The 17,953-nt window shown below is 50.6% G+C and overlaps 7 protein-coding genes across 7 annotated transcripts; 4 read left to right on the top strand and 3 right to left on the bottom strand.

The window, feature by feature from the left end:
• Positions 1 to 108: 108 nt before the first annotated feature.
• On the bottom strand, positions 109 to 2,002 carry PpBr36_09393 (uncharacterized protein; the record flags this gene model as incomplete). The annotated part of the gene is made up of 5 exons (XM_029896514.1): positions 109 to 551; positions 634 to 1,230; positions 1,296 to 1,364; positions 1,456 to 1,546; positions 1,634 to 2,002. The coding sequence occupies 5 exons, from the start codon at positions 2,000 to 2,002 to the stop codon at positions 109 to 111; spliced, it is 1,569 nt and encodes a 522-aa protein (XP_029744928.1).
• Positions 2,003 to 2,836: 834 nt separating this feature from the next.
• On the top strand, positions 2,837 to 3,924 carry PpBr36_09392 (uncharacterized protein; the record flags this gene model as incomplete). The annotated part of the gene is made up of 4 exons (XM_029896513.1): positions 2,837 to 2,981; positions 3,175 to 3,199; positions 3,481 to 3,648; positions 3,885 to 3,924. 4 exons carry the CDS (start codon positions 2,837 to 2,839, stop codon positions 3,922 to 3,924), a joined length of 378 nt encoding a protein of 125 aa, XP_029744929.1.
• Positions 3,925 to 6,076: 2,152 nt separating this feature from the next.
• PpBr36_09391 (uncharacterized protein) lies at positions 6,077 to 7,852 on the top strand (the record flags this gene model as incomplete). The annotated part of the gene is made up of 3 exons (XM_029896512.1): positions 6,077 to 6,193; positions 6,317 to 7,438; positions 7,523 to 7,852. 3 exons carry the CDS (start codon positions 6,077 to 6,079, stop codon positions 7,850 to 7,852), a joined length of 1,569 nt encoding a protein of 522 aa, XP_029744926.1.
• Positions 7,853 to 8,335: 483 nt separating this feature from the next.
• Positions 8,336 to 11,068, bottom strand: PpBr36_09390 (uncharacterized protein; the record flags this gene model as incomplete). The annotated part of the gene is made up of 3 exons (XM_029896511.1): positions 8,336 to 10,004; positions 10,072 to 10,165; positions 10,246 to 11,068. The coding sequence occupies 3 exons, from the start codon at positions 11,066 to 11,068 to the stop codon at positions 8,336 to 8,338; spliced, it is 2,586 nt and encodes an 861-aa protein (XP_029744927.1).
• A 745-nt stretch (positions 11,069 to 11,813) lies between these two features.
• On the top strand, positions 11,814 to 14,182 carry PpBr36_09389 (uncharacterized protein; the record flags this gene model as incomplete). Its single annotated transcript, XM_029896510.1, has 4 exons — positions 11,814 to 11,841; positions 11,964 to 12,022; positions 12,090 to 13,860; positions 14,061 to 14,182. The coding sequence occupies 4 exons, from the start codon at positions 11,814 to 11,816 to the stop codon at positions 14,180 to 14,182; spliced, it is 1,980 nt and encodes a 659-aa protein (XP_029744631.1).
• Positions 14,183 to 14,877: 695 nt separating this feature from the next.
• Positions 14,878 to 16,129, bottom strand: PpBr36_09388 (uncharacterized protein; the record flags this gene model as incomplete). The annotated part of the gene is made up of 4 exons (XM_029896509.1): positions 14,878 to 15,320; positions 15,474 to 15,704; positions 15,782 to 15,945; positions 15,984 to 16,129. The coding sequence occupies 4 exons, from the start codon at positions 16,127 to 16,129 to the stop codon at positions 14,878 to 14,880; spliced, it is 984 nt and encodes a 327-aa protein (XP_029744630.1).
• A 433-nt stretch (positions 16,130 to 16,562) lies between these two features.
• Positions 16,563 to 17,894, top strand: PpBr36_09387 (uncharacterized protein; the record flags this gene model as incomplete). The annotated part of the gene is made up of 3 exons (XM_029896508.1): positions 16,563 to 17,399; positions 17,556 to 17,618; positions 17,856 to 17,894. 3 exons carry the CDS (start codon positions 16,563 to 16,565, stop codon positions 17,892 to 17,894), a joined length of 939 nt encoding a protein of 312 aa, XP_029744628.1.
• Positions 17,895 to 17,953: the final 59 nt, after the last annotated feature.

The following is a 17,953-nucleotide window of genomic DNA, read 5'->3' as shown; positions in this document are numbered from 1 at the left end:
CTCCCGGAAAAGGCTTCATCCCATCGGCGTCAGGAACACCGGCGACCGCTTGTGCTCCACCCGTTTAGCTCAACCGAGTTGGAAACGAACCCGTCGCTGCTCTCCTTTTCAAGTTTCTAGCGAATCCAAATCAAGCTCCTCTTGCCTGCGGCGGAACATAAACTTGATTTCGGGGTTAAGTGCCTGGCTAATGCCGACGGACACGGGCTTCAGGTCCTCGGAGCCGGGGGCAATTTTCCAATCGTACTTGAGCAGGATATGCGCCAACGCAATTTTGACCTCGTTGGCGGCAAAAAAGCGACCGGGGCAGGCATGGGTACCGTGACCAAAACCAAAATGCTCGGCGCTGATACTGACCAAATGGGCGCGGCTTTCCATGGCCGGGTTTTGGCGCATGTTAACAAACCGGTAGGGGTCATATTTGAAAGGATCCGGGTAAATTTCTTCGTTCAGCATGATGCTGGGCCCATCCATCATCATTTTGGTTCCCTTCTTAATAACGAAGCCATCGCTTAATTTGACCTCGTCCATAGCCTTCCTTTGGAAAACCCCTGTAGCGGCTGTGTTAATCGCAATCCAAGCTCAAGGTGCCAAGGTGGTGAGCATCATGGAGGAAAGACCAACAAAACATACCAGAAAAGATGGGCCTCAGCCTTTGCGTCTCTTTAAAGCAAGCATCCATAAGCACCAATTTAGGGAATGCACCTTTTTTCAAGCCGTATGTGCCCAAAACGTTGATAACTTCACGCCTCAAAGGCTCAATCAGGTGTGGGTTTTTGGCGACGTCGAACAAAGTTTGCCCGATAAGGTCGGAAGTGGTGTGGATGGCAACGAGAGCAAGACCGATTTGGCAGGCAGCTGGATCGTAATGGCCGTTTTTCATTTCTTGCGCAAACCATTCGATGGAATCGTTATATGGATTCTTTTCACCGCGGGCCAATGCCGCCTGCTTGTGAGCCTCTCGTTGGTCGATATAGGGCTGGAGTGCGTCCTGGCACCGTTTAAGGTTCCGACGTATTTCAATCGAGCCCGGCAGGAACATATTGGCAATTGGACGCAGAATTCTGGGCCATTTGTGCAAAACGAAACGGTAATGAAATACCGTGGCAACGTATGCAGACGAGGCCTCTATCCATCCTTTGTTATTGCAAAGCTCCTTGCCCATAAAGATCCTCGAAGATATTCGGGTCACAAAGAGCATAACCATCGACGTGTCAACCACAGTCCATTCTGCACGTTGTCTTGCGGCTTAGCATAACGGTCATGTCAAGTTAGGGGAGTTCCAGACTTCTTACCCTTGGAGTCGCCGATGATATCCCTGAAAGACTCGGTAGCCTCGTCCGACATCGGCTTCGTCAAGGACACTAAAGTCCCGACAGTCCGCAGGTTAAAAGCTCGCCTTCTGGGACTAGGCAAAAGTGCGAGCAGGGGGATGGGAAGCAGTGGATTACATACGGAGCGCCTTGGTCAGGTGAGTGTTGATAACTTTGTTTATCTCGACAGGAGGGTTGACTGGTTCAAGCCCCTTGAGATGAGTATGGACACTCTGAATTAAACTGTCAGTCAAACCGGTGGACTGAACAAAAGTCGAAACAGTATTAAAAAGCTACTGCACGCAAAAACGGATACTTACTTCCGAAGACACCGGTCTGAAAAGAAGGCTCTGGTTGCTTTTCAGCTCAGCGACATATTTTGGCGGGATTACAAGGAGGGAGCCAAGCTCCGTGTTCGCCATAAACGGCTGGTCTTTGTACTTTTTCGTTCCCTCACTGATGATTTGGGGGCCTTTGGCGAGAAATTCGGCCCGTTGCTTCGCCGTGGTTAACTCGGTAGGTCCTCTCGGGTTAACCCTAGGCAAATTTGCGTATTTTTCGCGAGTGCTGTAGACAGCAAGGGCCAAAATGAAGGCGGTGATAACGTAAGGATACAATAACAGCGCTTCCGCAGCGAAGGCCTGAAGAAGGCCGGTTTCGGTAATGTCCATAGAGGGATTGACAGCCATCGAACCCAGAAGTGCAAGATAAATGGGATTTGTAATAATGGTGTGGTTTTGGAATAAGGCGATGGTTGTTATTGGTTTTGGATGGGAGATGGAAGGTAGACCGTTATATAATCCAATGGGAAAGGCCTAGAGGAGGATTGGCTCTGGGAAGCGGGTAGCCCAGAACATGATTGTCGTGGTAGAAAACTCATAATGTATATAGATAGCTATTTTTCTTTTACGATTAAAGTTCGAACGCCGGGGTCCGGGAAAACCCATGGTACGGACAGTGATTAGTCTATCTCCCTTTGACGAAAAAAAAAAAAAAAAAGGAAATCCATGTACAAACCTGTCAAATGCATGATTTGCTGCGGGCATCGGGGGTTACCTACAACCCGTTGTGCCCGATGATTGACAAGTGGAGCTTTATATTACGTGCAGATTTGATAGCACCTAGACAATAGCGTACAATATAGTCTCAGTGGTATGTTTTCGTCTTTCTTCTTTTTGCCATTTTCGAATGGGACCGAAGGACTGCAAGAAACTTAACACGTGATATGACGTAGCGGGTACTTGCGTTTATCGGGTTTACTCACAGGATTGTAGCTTCCTCATGCATTTAAGCGGGCTAACATAGCTCCAAACATCCCATTAGCCGAGAAATGACCTGATTCCAGCTCCGTCGGTGCTTTTGGAGTCAATTGACGTCGAATCAAAAAACCGCGCCCGAAGCAAACCGCTTGTACGTTCAACCCGACCGCACAATACCGAGTACTTCCTTCTCGCTGACACGACATAATCGACAGAATCAGACCAATCTCCCCTCTCCGAAAAAACAATAAAAAATACAAAACCATGATCGCCCAGCGTGTGGCCCCGCGTGTGGCCCGTCAGCTCCGGGCTCCGGCCCAGCGCCGCCTGATGAGCTCTGCCAACGCCGGCGAGAACTCGTTCATCCGAGAGCGCGACGCTGTCCGTGAGCACGCCATCCACTCCACTGGTGAGTCTTTTTGTGTATTTTGAAGGTTCTANNNNGGAAAGAGAAGGATTTTTCCAGGCTAGAAGCGTCACATGAGGGTTGTAATGCTGCGAGCTGGCTTTTTTGACATGTGTTTGGATGGCATAACCTGGAATGGAGGGTCGTGAGAACTCATAACTCGTCTAAACGACGCTAACTCAATTCTTTCTCGCAGCCCTGTGGAAGAAGATTTCCCTCACGTACGTATACGCACTTTCGCGGCTGACAAGCTCGCCCGTTCATGCATTCTTTCTTCGGAGCTGGTCCCCGAACCGGAGATGAAAAGATTAGCCGACCACAGTTGAGTGTGGTTTGGTCAATTTTTGACCTCGAATCGCTTCTCGAGTGTCGTGGAATAATCAGCGGTTGTGCTATTTGCCTTTTTGTCTTTTGGGGGAAATATTCACCGCTCACTCGAGACCTCAACTTGACTGGATATCAGAGAAAACAACAGTGCTAACCAAGCTCGGCCAAAACCCAGCGTCGTCCCCGTCTCCCTGGTTGCTGCTGGTGCCAACGCCTGGTACCTGTGGAACGAGCACTGGGAGCACTGGTCCCACATGCCTCCTTTGGAGGAGCGTGTCGAGTACCCCTACCAGAACATCCGCACCAAGAACTTCCAATGGGGTGACGGTGACAAGACCATCTTGTAAGTTTTCTCTCTGTCACTTTTCTTGTTTCGTCCCTGGACCCTGGGGTTTTCTTGGATGGTGTACCCGGATAAGATCTTGGGATTCGCTCGCTTATCCTACGGTGGCCATATAAGTCGACCTTTACGTCCTCTTGTGTTCTCCTGTGGGGTTAATCATCCTACATGACTTTGACGAGTGTTGGTCTTGATGGTCTAGAACATAAATCACTAACTGTCTGATGCTCCACGTGCAGCTGGAATGACAAGGTCAACTACCACAACAAGGACAAATAAGCACGACTCTTTAGTGCTGATGTCATGATGTGAGGCTAATATAAACGATGAGTCTATCTGCAATGCTCGCGTCACATTGGTTGGCAGTGGAAGAGGAAGGAAGATGGAAGCACCAGGTGTCCGATATCTATAGAGTGGAGGGGATTTGTGTAAGGGTAGACAAGACTTTTTGTTCCAAGGTAAAGTCGTTATTATGACTGGTGGGCCCATCTGGCTTGACTGAGTTCTACCGAAAAGAGTGCAACGTCGCAAAGTTCCCTTTGTTGAAATTATCGAATTTCCCCAGACCTCGTCCCAAGCCGCTGGCAGTCATCTTAATCAAAGGCTCTGTGATTGACCAAGAAGAGGGAGTGCTGTGTGGTTGGGGTTGACGGGCAAGGAGGGGGAAAGTCGTTCTTATCCTGTAACTTCTGGGCATGCTTGCTTATTCGGCGGCTATTCTGACTGGTTGCTGACAGGAATTGGTTCGCGCAAACGTGCGGGTTTCTTGGCGTCGGGATGGTCCAGGCCGTGGTGTCATTCGAAAACCCCGGGTCTTCATTGGTAGCCTGCAGGGCCGGTTTTTCTAGCCGCACCCCCCTGTGACGGTGCAATATTGCCCTCGTCTTACTTACACGCGCATTTGCTGGATTATCATTTCCTTTTGAACCTGCTGCAGAAGAAAAATGAGATTCAAAAAAGAGATATGCAACTGCACAAGTTACCCCCAAGCTTCTTTGAGGTTATTCAGGTTTCACAATCGATTCATAGGATTTTTATCCTATAGGAACCCGGATACTTTTATACAAGTACTTTGATTACCTAATTGGGCCCTATTTTCTTTGATGTACCCCCCGCCAATATTCCATAGGAATTCGACGCGTCGGGTTTTGTTGCCATTCCGACATCCCGTATTGAGTAATGCTGGTCTTTCAGAAACTTCAAGTTCCGGTTTACTAATATCCCATAGCGAAACATACTTGGTACTGGACACCGCTTTGTTTGCCAAGCATGGGTGTCTTGGTGACGCAACTAGTTCGTGTTTCTTTTTTTCTCATTTCTTCCTATTCTCCTTATCTATCTTTTCCCCCCTCTTTTGACGTCTCGATTTGATATCTTGTGCAGTCTCACTTGCAGCGGGAAGAAGGAGATCGGCACTTGGCTGGCCGTGGGGTAATTACAATCGAGATGGGCATCTGTTCTGTGTCACTCGGCGACTTCTACACCAGCAGCCCTATAACGCCAAAGCATATAAGCCGCTCTTTCGAGGCAGTTGAACAAGAGCCGTTATACCTTGCCCTAACCATTTATGGTAGAGAACCTAGAGATCTCCGTCGGATTTTCTTGCAAGTGGCAAGGTCCGACGTAACATCCCAGAGCAGGGACTCGTTAAAGCTCCTGAGAGCGTACCTTGTGCCAGTCCTGGATCATGCCACGGCCCACCTCGCAGCCTCTTCTGGAGAAACACAGGCTCGGTTGGACTATGGGCCTACAAAAACGCCCGTTTCTCTCTGGCCCTCTCTTACGACCCCTTGTCCGGTAGATGCCCATGTGGATCCTCTATACTTTGTAGCTAACACGTCTTTCTCCTAGCTGAATGATACAACCACCACCACCATCATCCTTGATCGATGTTGCAATGCATACCTTGATTTCTTTCTCTCTTTCTGTCTGATATATTACTCTTACGAGGGCTGCCACAGGAGAGGGGGTCCTAAAGAACGTGCAGGGATTATCCGCACGGAATCTTAGCTTACCTCCCTCCATTGACTGGATAAGCCTAGGGTCTCCACCACAAAAACATCGGGCATTTCATTCTTCCCGATTACCGTTGTTCCGGGGAGAACCAGCCTCGAGAAAACCCGCGGTTTCGGGGTTCACAGGCACTGAGGCTTTTTTATTATTATTATTTTATTATACTAGATACGGTGGATACAGGCAGCAATGTCGCTCCTTGGGGCCGTGATAGTAGAGCTAGACAAGACTTGCTGCATACGTACTAAAGGTGCTGGCTTCCCTCCCCCCTCAACTGGAAGACGGCAACAACATATCACAAGCAGCAGCAGAGGCATCTACATGAAATGACATAGGAAGCACTTTGTACTTCTACTTCTACTGCTAAAATATCCTCGAAACAAATATCTGAACACGAATATACATCGCAACCCCCAACATGACTTCCCAGGTAGCTGGAGTGTTCCACTCCCCAGCGTTCCTATACATACGTGATCTGGGAGCTGGTGAGATAGTTCGCCGGATTGTACTTTTCTCAGCCTACTCCGTCTCTTTGGTAAGTCTCCCTTCCGGACCCTTTGCTTCGTCCTTGGTGTTACCAACCCAAAGAACCATCACAAACACGCCTTCCCCTTCATCATGCCGATGCTGACTCTGATGGTTGGCAACCATGAAATAGGTCCTTTTGTTCTTCACAATCCGTTCCATTTACAATATTTGGTTCCACCCCTTGTCGAAATACCCAGGACCATGGTACGCGGCAACCACCAACCTGGTATACTTCGCTGCCGACCTGACCGGCCACCGAGAGGACTGGATAGTCAACTTGCATCAAAAACACGGCGAGGTGGTCCGCATTGGCCCGGGACGCCTGAGCTACTCGGCAGCCTCGGCCTGGAAGGACATCGCCGGCCACCGCGTGGGCGGCAAGCCGGAGATGCTCAAAGACCCTTGGTTCTTCGACTTGCCCAAGGCCTTTGGCGCCGAGGGCAACGCCATGATCGGCAACGTCGACTCTGAAACACACGGAAAAATGCGCAAAATTTTCGCCAACGCCTTTTCGGACCGCGCCCTCCGCGAGCAGGAGTCCCTGCTGCTCAAATACGTTAACCAGTTTATCGATCGCATCAGCTCCAACCTATCGGAAAAGCCCGACAGGCCGCTCGACATCGTTAGGCTTTTCAATTATACCACCTTCGATATTATGGCCGACCTGACCTTTGGCGAACCTCTCGGCATGCTGGAAAATAGCGAGTACGTTCCCTGGGTTGCTAAAATCTTCGCAAATGTGAAACACTCAGCCGTTTACAGCATCCTCGGCCGCTGGGTCTGGCTCCGGAAATTGATGAAAGCCACCATGCCCGAAGCGATGCGCAAAGGGGCTTCCGAAAACAGAAATTATGTCATCGAACGTGTGGACCGCCGCATGGCCAAGAAAACCGAACAGCCCGACATTTGGAATTTGGTGATGCGCAATCCCGAAAACCTTAAACTGTTGAGCCGGGGAGACATGATCGAGCAGGCGAACCTGTTCATGCTTGCCGGAACCGAGACTACGGCCACTCTTCTCAGCGGTTTGACCTACTACCTGCTCAAACACCCCGACGCATACAAGAGGGTCGTTGCCGAGGTTCGAACTCTCCCCGAGGATGGACTGCACATCGACACCCTGCGCCAGCTGTCGTATCTGCAAGCCTGCTTCGAGGAGGCCCTGAGGATGTACCCACCCGTTCCTCTGGGTATCCCGCGCCTCGTGCCATCGGGTGGTGCCGCCGTGGCGGGCAAGTTTGTCCCAGAAGGTGTAAGTGAAAAAAAAAAAAAAAAGCCCCACGCCATTAAAAACTGTAAGAGATAGCCAGAAGGCTGACAGAAAAATACCACCTAGACACGCGTCGCCGTACACCATCTTGCAACTTATCGGAACGAGAAAAACTTCAAGAATCCGTGGAGCTTCGTCCCCGAGCGATGGCTGCCCGAGGGCGCCGACGTCTATGGCAGCGACCGCAAGGAGGCTCTGCAACCCTTTTCCACTGGTCCGCGCAACTGCATGGGCAAGAACCTAGCCTATCACGAAATGCGCCTCATTTTTTCCAAGCTCGTCTGGAACTTTGACCTTGAGCTGTGTCCAGAGAGCGAAAACTGGAGAGACCAGAAAACCTATATACTTTGGGAGAAGCATCCACTCATGGTTAGGTTGAAGCCTAGGAAGTTTTAATTCTGACAAAGCGGGGTGTATTGGGCTGCTTTTTTTTTTTTTTTTTTTCTCTCTCTCTTCTCCCCTCCCTTCTTTCTTTCTCTTCTGGGCTACTTGTTGATTTCAAATCATCAATCTTGGTGATAGATTGACAATTTTGGCGATCTCTGACCCCTTTCAATCAAGTCATGAGTTACGACCAAGTCTTGTATTTTGCATTACCGACCAACCCGAGAACGTCCCCAAAGACTCGCAATAAACCCCTCTCATAATGCTAAACTTGATATTATCCCACGACTTCTGCATGTGCAAGCGTGTGATCCTTGTTCGAACGTCATTGGTCTACATCTTATGCAGGATGCACCAGCGGTCACGTCCTGGCTCCTCCCGGGTATCTCTACCGATGGAAGGCAGGGCGAACCGTTCGTGTTGTGGCCCAGTCTAGACTGTACATGCTGTAGGCTAGAAGCACGCCAAGTCTCTTCCCCTCTTGCAAGCATAATATCACGCCCTCGCAGACGGGGATGTAACCCCACATCTGCGCAGTGCGAGATATTTTGCAGCGTAATCCTCGGCTCTGTCGTTATCTCCCACAGCCCGCATCACCGCCGCCTGCTTTGCGCGCATCTCGCACTGCTTCTCGAGGTCCTCGACCGTAGCGAAGTGGCCGTACGCACTTTCAAATGCCTCGGTGGCCTGTGTCAAGTACTCCAGCATGCGCTGCGCTGCGGTTGGTGGGGTATTGCCATCTTTGCTCTGGGCTGCTGCGGCGGCCACTGCCGCTGACAACAATAATGCCGGGGCTGCTGTGGTGTCGTCCATTCCCATAGGTATATCTGATGTCCTCTTGTGTGCCCGGGGCGTTAGGCTGTTCATGACCAATAGTGCTTCCTCAGACAGCCGGCCGGCAAGCCCCATGTTGGCGTCGCCGAGAACCGAGTACAGCGTCCCGACCATGAAGGAAGCGTCGCACTCGAGCGCCCTGGGTATGACTTGGTGCAGCAGCCTTGCGGCCTCGGCAAACTCGCCCAGCGCAACCAGTATATTTGCAAGTGTGCTCAGCGCCAGCCATAGTGCGGGCAGCAACCTGGCGCGCCATGCCGCCGAAGCAGCACGTACTGCAAGCGTGAAACCTTTTTGAGGACGACCTGAACGTTCATATAGGTTCGCCTTGACGATTAGCAACCTGACGCGCAGGCCTACATCGCGGCCCTGGTCGCGATGCTCGGAAATGCGATCGTTGATCTTTTTCAGGGCTGCTTGTAGCTCATTTTTACGAACAAGGTTCTCCACGTGCAATGTTTCGACGATGTAAGCCAAGTCAGGCTCAAAGTCGTCGGGGCGAGCTTGTAACAGCTGGTTGAGAAGGTGATCCGAGGCGGTTTGTTCGTTACGGTGCAGTTCGCGCCGGAGTTTGATGAGCGCACGATAGCGGTGCCAGTACTGGCCCGCTTTCCACGCACGCAGCGCGTCGCGGTCAATGGATTCCAGGCGAGCCATTGCCTCGTCGTAACGACCACGTCCAGCGAGGATGCCTGCTAACCTGCAAGTGATTTTGAGCTCATCTTCAAAGACGGCGTCGCGAGCATGTGCGGATAGGTAAACCTCGCACATCATGCGAGACAATACTGAACAGCCCAGCCGGTCCCATAAGGCGACCTGGAGGGAGAGTTGAGACCCGACGCACATCTTGAGATTGTGGGCCACGACAAGACGAGATGATCGTGCCATGTGCTCGGCAGCTGTTGCAACACTTTCGCCGCTAGTCAGAGCCAGCTTTGCCTCACTAAGCAAAGCAGCACTCCATAGCGTCCAGCTGCCAACCTCCTTGGCCTTGACGCGAAGGAAGACAAGGGTTTCCTTTCCGAAACCAAGCATGCTGCCTTTTTCGAGATCACGTACGAGGTTGGGATGTGATTTGCCAAATTGGAACAGCCAATTGAGTGCGAAGTTAAGACAGGCATTGTCTCGGTTCTCACGAGCTGTGGTCACCGTCTCCAGCATGGCAGACAGTGCTTCTTCGAAGCAACCAAAGTCGGCTTGTAAGACAGCGAGATTGAGCAACGCGTATTGGTAAAATAAACGATCCCTATTCTGCATTGTATAGTCAAAGTAGCGATGCAGATAATCGAAAGATGTTGGGTAGTCGCCGGACCTCCAGGCTTCCAGGAAGCTTTAAGCACATTCATTGTTAGCCTACCTTTGACACAACCACAATGCATGGTGTCCTATCATCATACCTAAGATAATGTGACAAGCTTGGCACAAGAACCTCGCCTTGAACAAGCTCAGTGAACTTGGATCGAACGTCAGGATGAATGCGACAGCCGTACTCTTTGATGGATTTATAGTCAGCCTATTGAGCAGGGAAACACAGAAGCAGAAGAAACCAAGTTTTGCGGATATATGCCTACTCTGCATTTGGTTGACCTGAAACTCTATCAGTGACTCGATATCGTCGGTGCTGATTGGCACCTCTTGGGAGCCTGCTTTCTCCTTTAGGTCGCCGTAGACAACATCGACAATATCTCCGGTGCCGGCACCCCAGTCATGCTGGCCTGCAAGGAGTACACTGTCAAAAGAGAAGCCGTCGATCCCCGGGTTTCTCTTGCGCCAGTAGTGCGCAGTCGGCTGCCTGTACTTCACAAAGGCTCCCCAGAGCTCTGCTGCCTTCGGGAAGGACAGTCGAGAAAATTCCAGCTGAGCCCGGCGTACAAAGGTGCCAAAGGGTGAATTTCTCGAGAGGCGGACCGCATCATCTGGCGGCAGCTCCCGGCCCTGCTCTGTCAGGACGCGGCGCTCCTCTTTGGTGAGTGCGAGCAGGCGCTGCAGTTCTTCGCCAAAGAAGCGATGCAGGCCGTCTAAAGAATCGATGCGCCACAGCTTCTTGAGAAAGGCATCCCACAATCTGCGGCCTGGAAGGGAGATGGCTGCGCCAAATGGCGAGAGGACCTTTTCGAACTCGTGAATCGAGGCCACGATGGCCGCCACGCTTTCGGCCTTTTGCCATCGTTCTGAGGATGGCAAAGATGCAGATGTTGCTGTAGCAGTCGTGGTCGATGAAGAAGAATCTCTTCTGTCGGGTCGAGGTCCACTAGCTGGTCTGACATTATCGATGAGGTGCAAGGCAATGAAGTGCAGCACCGGGACTGTCGCATCGGTGGGGACGGTTCCTGAGACGTAGATGTCGATGAGGGCGAGGAGCCCAATTTTGGCGGGGGTCAAGTAGCGCGACATTTTGGTTCGAATCTGTAACGCTTTCTTTCTTTGGCGTCACGTCACCTACTTGTGCTTCTTGAGGTAAGGAAATGAAAATTGAACACCGAAGGACATGGAACAACGCTTGTTAACGTCGAATCATCTACATCCATCATTCTCCCGATTGATGGTGACAGTCCGCTGAAATAGCAAGTTCAATTCTTCAGAGATGGTACAGCAACAAAAAAACAACGGTCTGATTCCAATCAAGGCTGTTCTCAGTCGTCCACCACCAAACAGACGCAGCTTCCTGAACTCAGAGCAGCTGCGGTTGACAGTAGCGGGCGCGGGAGGCTGGCTTCCTGCCAAACAAATCTTTGCTATGAATGACCCAGGCACCGATTGCGCCTGCCAAACGAGGACGAAATCGCGTTAATCACGTGATACCGCGTCAAAACTCCCTTTGGTGAGTGAACAAAGTCTCGACCCGCTTTGCCGCCCACTTCCCCATTGCAGACGAAGTACCTCTTTACTTGTACCTCAACACCTGCCCATCAACATAGTCTGCGTTAGGAGACTGCAGGTGCATTTTCTCTCTAGCTTCCATGCATGAGTCCATCACAAATGGAGGCTGGTTTTCTTAGATTTGCCTGAGAGCACGACCGCTAACACGATATGAGCATTGTGTGATTGGGGTGAACTCGATTGAGAACTCTACAGTAGTTTAATGATCTGAAGCATTGTCACAGCTCCTACCACTGGCCGTTGGTGGTTTGCAGCCATCATGGGCATTCGAATTACCTCTTGGAATGGTACGCCCCATCCCCAGTTGTGTCACAGCAGGCTTTCTTTCTTTCTCTCTCTTCCGCCGTCGACAGGCGAAGAAGGCAATAAATCGCATTTCTTCCCTATCACTAACACATCAATAATTCAGTCAACGGCATCAGAAACCCATTCTCTTATGAACCGTGGCGGGAAAACAGAACCTTTCAGGTACTTCTCTTGCTGCCATCTCCCTATCAACTTAAGACTTACTCATCAAATCACCGAATGACTGGAGCAGTCAATGTTTGACATTCTAGAGGCAGACATTGTTGTCATGCAAGAGGCAAAAATTCAGCGCAAAGACCTTCAAGATGATATGGTGCTCGTCCCTGGCTGGGATGTCTACTTCAGCCTCCCAAAGTTCAAGAAGGGTTACTCTGGCGTTGCCATCTACACACGAAGCTCCAAATGCTCACCCATCCGTGCCGAGGAAGGCATCACTGGTACTCTATGTCCTCCAAACTCGACCACCAGATTTCGCGAGCTGCCTCAAGACCAGCAGATTGGCGGCTACCCTAGACCCGATCAGCTCTCCGATGCCATAGACGAGGCTACTCTGGACTCGGAAGGGCGCTGCATGATCCTCGAGTTTCCGGCCTTTGTGCTCATCGGCGTATACAGCCCAGCAACTCGCGACGAAACCAGGACCGACTTCCGTCAGGCGTTCCACAAGGCCATGGATGCAAGGGTTCGAAATCTCGTCGCCATGGGCAAGCAGGTTGTGCTTACGGGTGACCTCAACATTATTCGAAACGAGCTCGACACAGCCGGTCTCCTCGAGCGTCTGCGCAAGGAGGAGACGACTATGGACGAATTTTTCTCTACGCCATCACGCCGGTTTCTCAATCATCTCGTCTTTGGCGGTAATGTCGTCGGTGACCGGGACCAAGGACGTGAGGAGCCGGTCCTGTATGATCTCGGTAGAGAATTTCACCCTGATAGGATGGGCATGTACACCTGTTGGGAGACACGCAAGAACGCACGCCCTGGAAACTTTGGTAGTCGCATAGACTATGTCTTGTGCAGCGCTGGCATGAAAGACTGGTTCATTGACGCCAATATCCAGGAGGGGCTGCTCGGGTCTGATCACTGTCCAGTCTATGCCACCTTATCTGATAACGTCAGGACTGCGGATGGCAAGGCTATACCCCTTGTGGACATAATGAATCCAAAAGGCATGTTTGCCAATGGCGAAAGAGTGCGAGATTGGTCTGTCAAAGACCTTCTTCCATTGTCGGCAAAACTTATCCCTGAATTTGACCGTCGGAGGAGCATCAAGGACATGTTCTTTAAGAAGCCAAACCCGACAGGTAGCAGAGATGTGCCATCATCAGAAATAAGAGAAGCGACACCCTCGGACACAGTACCACCATCTCCAGTTACAAAATCACCGAGCCCGAAAGAAGATAATCAGTCAAGCCAGCAAGACAGACAACCATCCTCCCAAACATCCACATCCGCATTCCCAGCAGTTCTGCCTCAGACTCATCCTAACATACAAAAAAGACCTAGCAAAACATCTGCATCAACTCCGCGACCACAAAAGAAGACAAAGGTGTCAGCAATCAACACAACAACAAAGAATAGCGCCGATAGGGCTCCTGGTCAGAAGAGTCTCATGGGCTTCTTCAAACCGAAAGATGCAGACAGTACGTCCGCAACTGACGGGGAAAGAACATCGATGCGCATCACCCCCTCGCCCACCAAGAGTAACAACTTCTTTAACCCAATGATTTCAGGGGCGTCGACATTTGTTCCTGATAGTGACCAGGAAGGAGCTTCACAAGACGCGGACAAAGGAACAGACCTTGTGAAAGGGAGTCAAAGCATCAGCAGTGGCAAGGAAGATGACATCGAAGCAGCTCTTCCGGACTCGCCGAAGGTTTTTGATCCAATTGAGAACAAGGAGTCGTGGTCGAAGTTATTGAAGAAGAGAGTTGTACCCAAGTGTGAGCACGACGAACCGTGCATCAGCCTACAGACCAAGAAGCCAGGCATCAACTGTGGTACGTCTGACTGAGAATGTGTCTCGTCGCATTTCCCGAGTCTTTTTATGTTTCATTCGTCGTCTATCCTTGATGCAAATCTTGTACGCTTGCCACCTTTGTGACCCACTTGAGAAAACATACCTGATAGCAACGTAACATAACGCCTCGCAAGTCTCATTTGTCAACAACAACTAATATGTTTACCTTTTGTCATACAGGCCGGTCCTTTTACATCTGTGGCAGACCTCTCGGGCCGTCAGGCGAGAAGGAGAAAGGTACCGAGTGGAGATGTGGCACGTTTATCTGGAGCAGCGATTGGAACGCGTCACAGCAGAGCTAGGAGAGCAGAGTGCTCTGCTGGTGTTGGATCTTTATTTCAACGTAGCATATGCTACAAGGTAAACGGGACGTCTTGCTACAATCTTAACGATTTTCATCCCACATCATACATGTCACCTTGGCAGTTTCACTAGGACGAGCAATGGCACCTTGCAGGGAGCTTGTTAGTGTGGTTTGCAGGTCGAATGATTGATTTAGTGTATCAACCTGCTTGGCGCATCCGTCGTGGTAACAACATCTTGTGTCATCCCATCCGATGCGCGATTGAAAATGAACAGAGAGACTTGAGAAAAGAAAAGAAAATATTGTGAGGGTATCTGTGTCATGATGAGTCATATGCCTGTAAAAGATTCCTCCCTTTCCTTCCTCCTCCCGGGCACCATGCAGGAAACAGGCCAAACAGAACAAGTAAACCTTGAGAACAAATGTGGCACAATGACTGATGCCGCCCTAGCCTTTCCTCCAAACTCCTATCGCGCCGTGGCCCCATGCATCCAGGGAGGCAGTTCATGGTCAAAGCCTGAGATGGAAAAAGGCTCCAAGTACAAAGGAAAAAAAAGAAAAGAAAAACCAAGCTGGGAAAGATGTACATGTCGGAAAGTCTCGACGGGATATGATGCATGTGAATGCAGAGGTTTTTTTTTTTTTTTTTTTTTTTTTTTGTGAGGGCCGCACGCTTAGAGTGTAGAGAGCAGATCAGAAGAGAGTAGAGAACTCGACGGCATCGAGCATCAGGCTGAGTTCATCAGAGCCCCAGCCGTGACGAGCCCGAGGGCTGCCGACAGGCGTGGAGTCGCTGTCAGACGCGGGACTGGCTGGTGTCGGCGAGTGAGCGGTCGCGGCAAGCACCTCTGCGCTGCTGCTGTTGCTGGCAGCGCCGCCGTCAGAAGTCGCCATGCTGTCTGTGCATGCGGCAGTCTCCTTGGCCACCTTGTCCCCGTCGCCCTGCTGCTCCTGCTGTCTCTTCTTCTGCTGTCTCTGCCGCTTCCTCTCGGCGGCGGCGCGCTGGCGCAGGCCGGCCGCGACGGCGTACTCGGGCGTGTTGCGCATGTGCTCCTCGCGTGCCTCGGCCGCGCGCTCCTCCCACTTTGCCTTGGTCGCAGCGGACTCTGCCTGCCACATCAGGGATGCAACTTGAGCTGTGCAAGGAGGGAGAGAGATGTTAGTTGGTCTTGTTTTGTCAAAAGAGCAGCCTGGAATGTGCGGCAGGATATTTTCTCCAAGAGTATGGAAGATGGAGCAAAAGGTGCGTGCAAGATGCAGGAGAGAAAAGGAGGGAAGTGATTACTTACAGATCTCGCTTGCGCTCATGGAGGGGTTGTCGGCCCGCAGCTCAGCCGACTTGGCCGCACGGTAGAGAATCCAGCGGTTTGGAGGCTTGGAAGGTCCGGTGCGGCCGCGGAGAGCGGGCGGCAGCAAGTTCTCATCGATGCCTTGGGCGTTGATGTTTGTGCTTGTGTCTGCCTCACTGCGGTCGGGTGATGATGCCCGGGTGAATGCGGTAGTGGCGGGTTGAGGAGGAGCTGTGGGTTGTTTGTCTCGCTGTCAGTCTCTGCTCAGATCTAGAGGCGGAGAAAACATGAAGAAGGTAGTAACTCACGATCAATGCGGCCAACCAGCATGCCATGGCAGTAACGACGAGCCGTGGTGATGCGATATCGCCTTTGAGGAGTGTTGACGATCCAGATCAAAACCATGCAAGCCATGTTCTTGCTAATGTGAGGCGTCCAAAACATTAGCTTGTGACCGTTAGACGCTGAAGAGCTGTCGCTCCGGGGGGGAAGTACTCTGTGTCAGCTTACCTGAGCTCCGAAGCGATGCCGCAAACTTTGCCTAGCGACCAGAGAGCCGGCACCTCGAAATCAACTGTTTGTTGGGGAATCGAGATGCTGACAGATATCCTCTCCGCAGGAATTTGACTTGCCACTGTGCTGTTCTCGTGATCCATTGTGTGAGATCTTGTGAGTTCAGTTGGTGATATTGGTTGTAGATGAAGTTTTTGGTAAGAGCTGTTCTGATGTGGAAGAGGTAACTGTGAGGATCTGCCGAGGAGGGAGGGAAGGCGAGTATTTATAGTTATTAGAACAATAGTAATATCGTTGCTATTGTGACATGGCGGGTTGATGAAACAATACCAAGTGTGTTTTCATGAACAATACTAAGTTGTGGAGCGTGAAGTGGAGAAGATGGCAATTTGCTGCTAGGCTTACTATTGTTCAAGCCCACGGGCCAAGTTGTGAGTTATGGATTTTTTTCACCTTAGGCTCATCTGTTGAAATTATTTGACAAGTGCCCAATTCCACTGCTCTTCGGCTCCAGTAGCTTCCTGATAACCTGTCTAACAAGTCAAGGAACTCCATCACTGTCGTGTCAACTGCATAATGACGACTGCATCAGATTACCTATACATCAAGATTCCTCCCTTCAACTTTTACAAGAATGGAAAACCAGAGCCAGAAGATATTGCAGTCTATCGAGCGCGCCCGTTTGTCTCTGCTTGCAAGACTCTCCTCGGCTCTGTCACCGAACTTCTACGTGATCGCAGCATAAGCAAAAACACCCAATGCCACCAAGCCATTGTCTCCGCTTTGCAAGAAACCAAAGAGTTCTTTATCTTGCAAGCACTATTGGACACTCTGAAGGCCTACAAAGACGGGTCTGAACCTCTTCCGAACAAGTGGACAGAGCAAAGCCTGCAGGGTGCCTTACATCGAGCCCAATCCGCCATAGGCCATTCAGACCATGCCCAAAAGCTCAACCATGCTATTGTGCTTTGCTTCGAATTATCCCAGAAAATCATGGTAGACTCTGGTGATACTTGTCTTCTGATGGTAGCGGCAACCCTTTTGGCAATGAGGGCGCGGACACTACAGTATGAGCCTGTTGCTCAGTCTGTCTACGATTCCATCGGCCTTCTCAGAGTTCAGGATGGTTGCCTTGTTCTTAGAGAGCTCATTCGTCCCAGAGACTGCGGGCAATGGCTTGATGTTATCGAGCATCCCTCTTTTCCAACAATGCCCGGCAGCCGGTGGGGCCTATTTCATCGAGCTCTACGCCTGCCTTTCTTTGATCAAGAAAAGCGGCGGAGCTTTTCGTTCATAACGACTCACTATGCCAGCTCTTTGATACGTTCTACAATGGAGAGCTACACTGCCGCACGTCAGCAAGACGCTACACTGAGTGAAAAGTTCATAGACTTGGACTTTGAAGATGAGCAGGTACGCTTTCTTGAATATCCCTGTATCTACACTGCTAATTTGAGAAGATCAATATCAAGGCTGCAAATGCTCGCGCGCGGCTACCTCTAAATCCTCCAGTGGTAGGTAGGCTTCTCAGTTCTTATTTTCTGAAGGGATGCTACTAATACTCAACAGAACACTGTAGCTCGTATCTACAACTACTCTTGGATACAGGATCTTGCTTCAGATATACTAGGGGTAAGTTTCAGCTTGGATCCATATGCTCTGCTCTATTTAAGCTAACCGCGGATACCTAGGAGATACCTGCTCACGATCATAGGGGAATCTTGACCTTCGTTTTTCTCTCTCATTTTCTGCGGGCTTCAGGGGATTTGACTTGGCGGTTGGGGGCTGTTGCGGATGTGCAGACCCATCGAGAATGGACGTATCGTGCTTCACAGTAGGATAAAAAATTGTTCACCAGCATTCTCACAGCATCATTACTATCTTGCAGATAGGAGGCTACTGCTTTAAAATGTTTTTGTTTGTCTCGTCTCTGATATCTGAAGAAAAAAAAACCCGCTAACTTGATG

This window comes from Pyricularia pennisetigena (genome assembly GCF_004337985.1).
Source record: "Pyricularia pennisetigena strain Br36 chromosome 7 map unlocalized Pyricularia_pennisetigena_Br36_Scf_8, whole genome shotgun sequence".
In the NCBI taxonomy this organism is placed as follows: Eukaryota; Fungi; Ascomycota; class Sordariomycetes; order Magnaporthales; family Pyriculariaceae; genus Pyricularia; species Pyricularia pennisetigena.
This window is presented reverse-complemented; position numbering and strand designations above follow the sequence as displayed.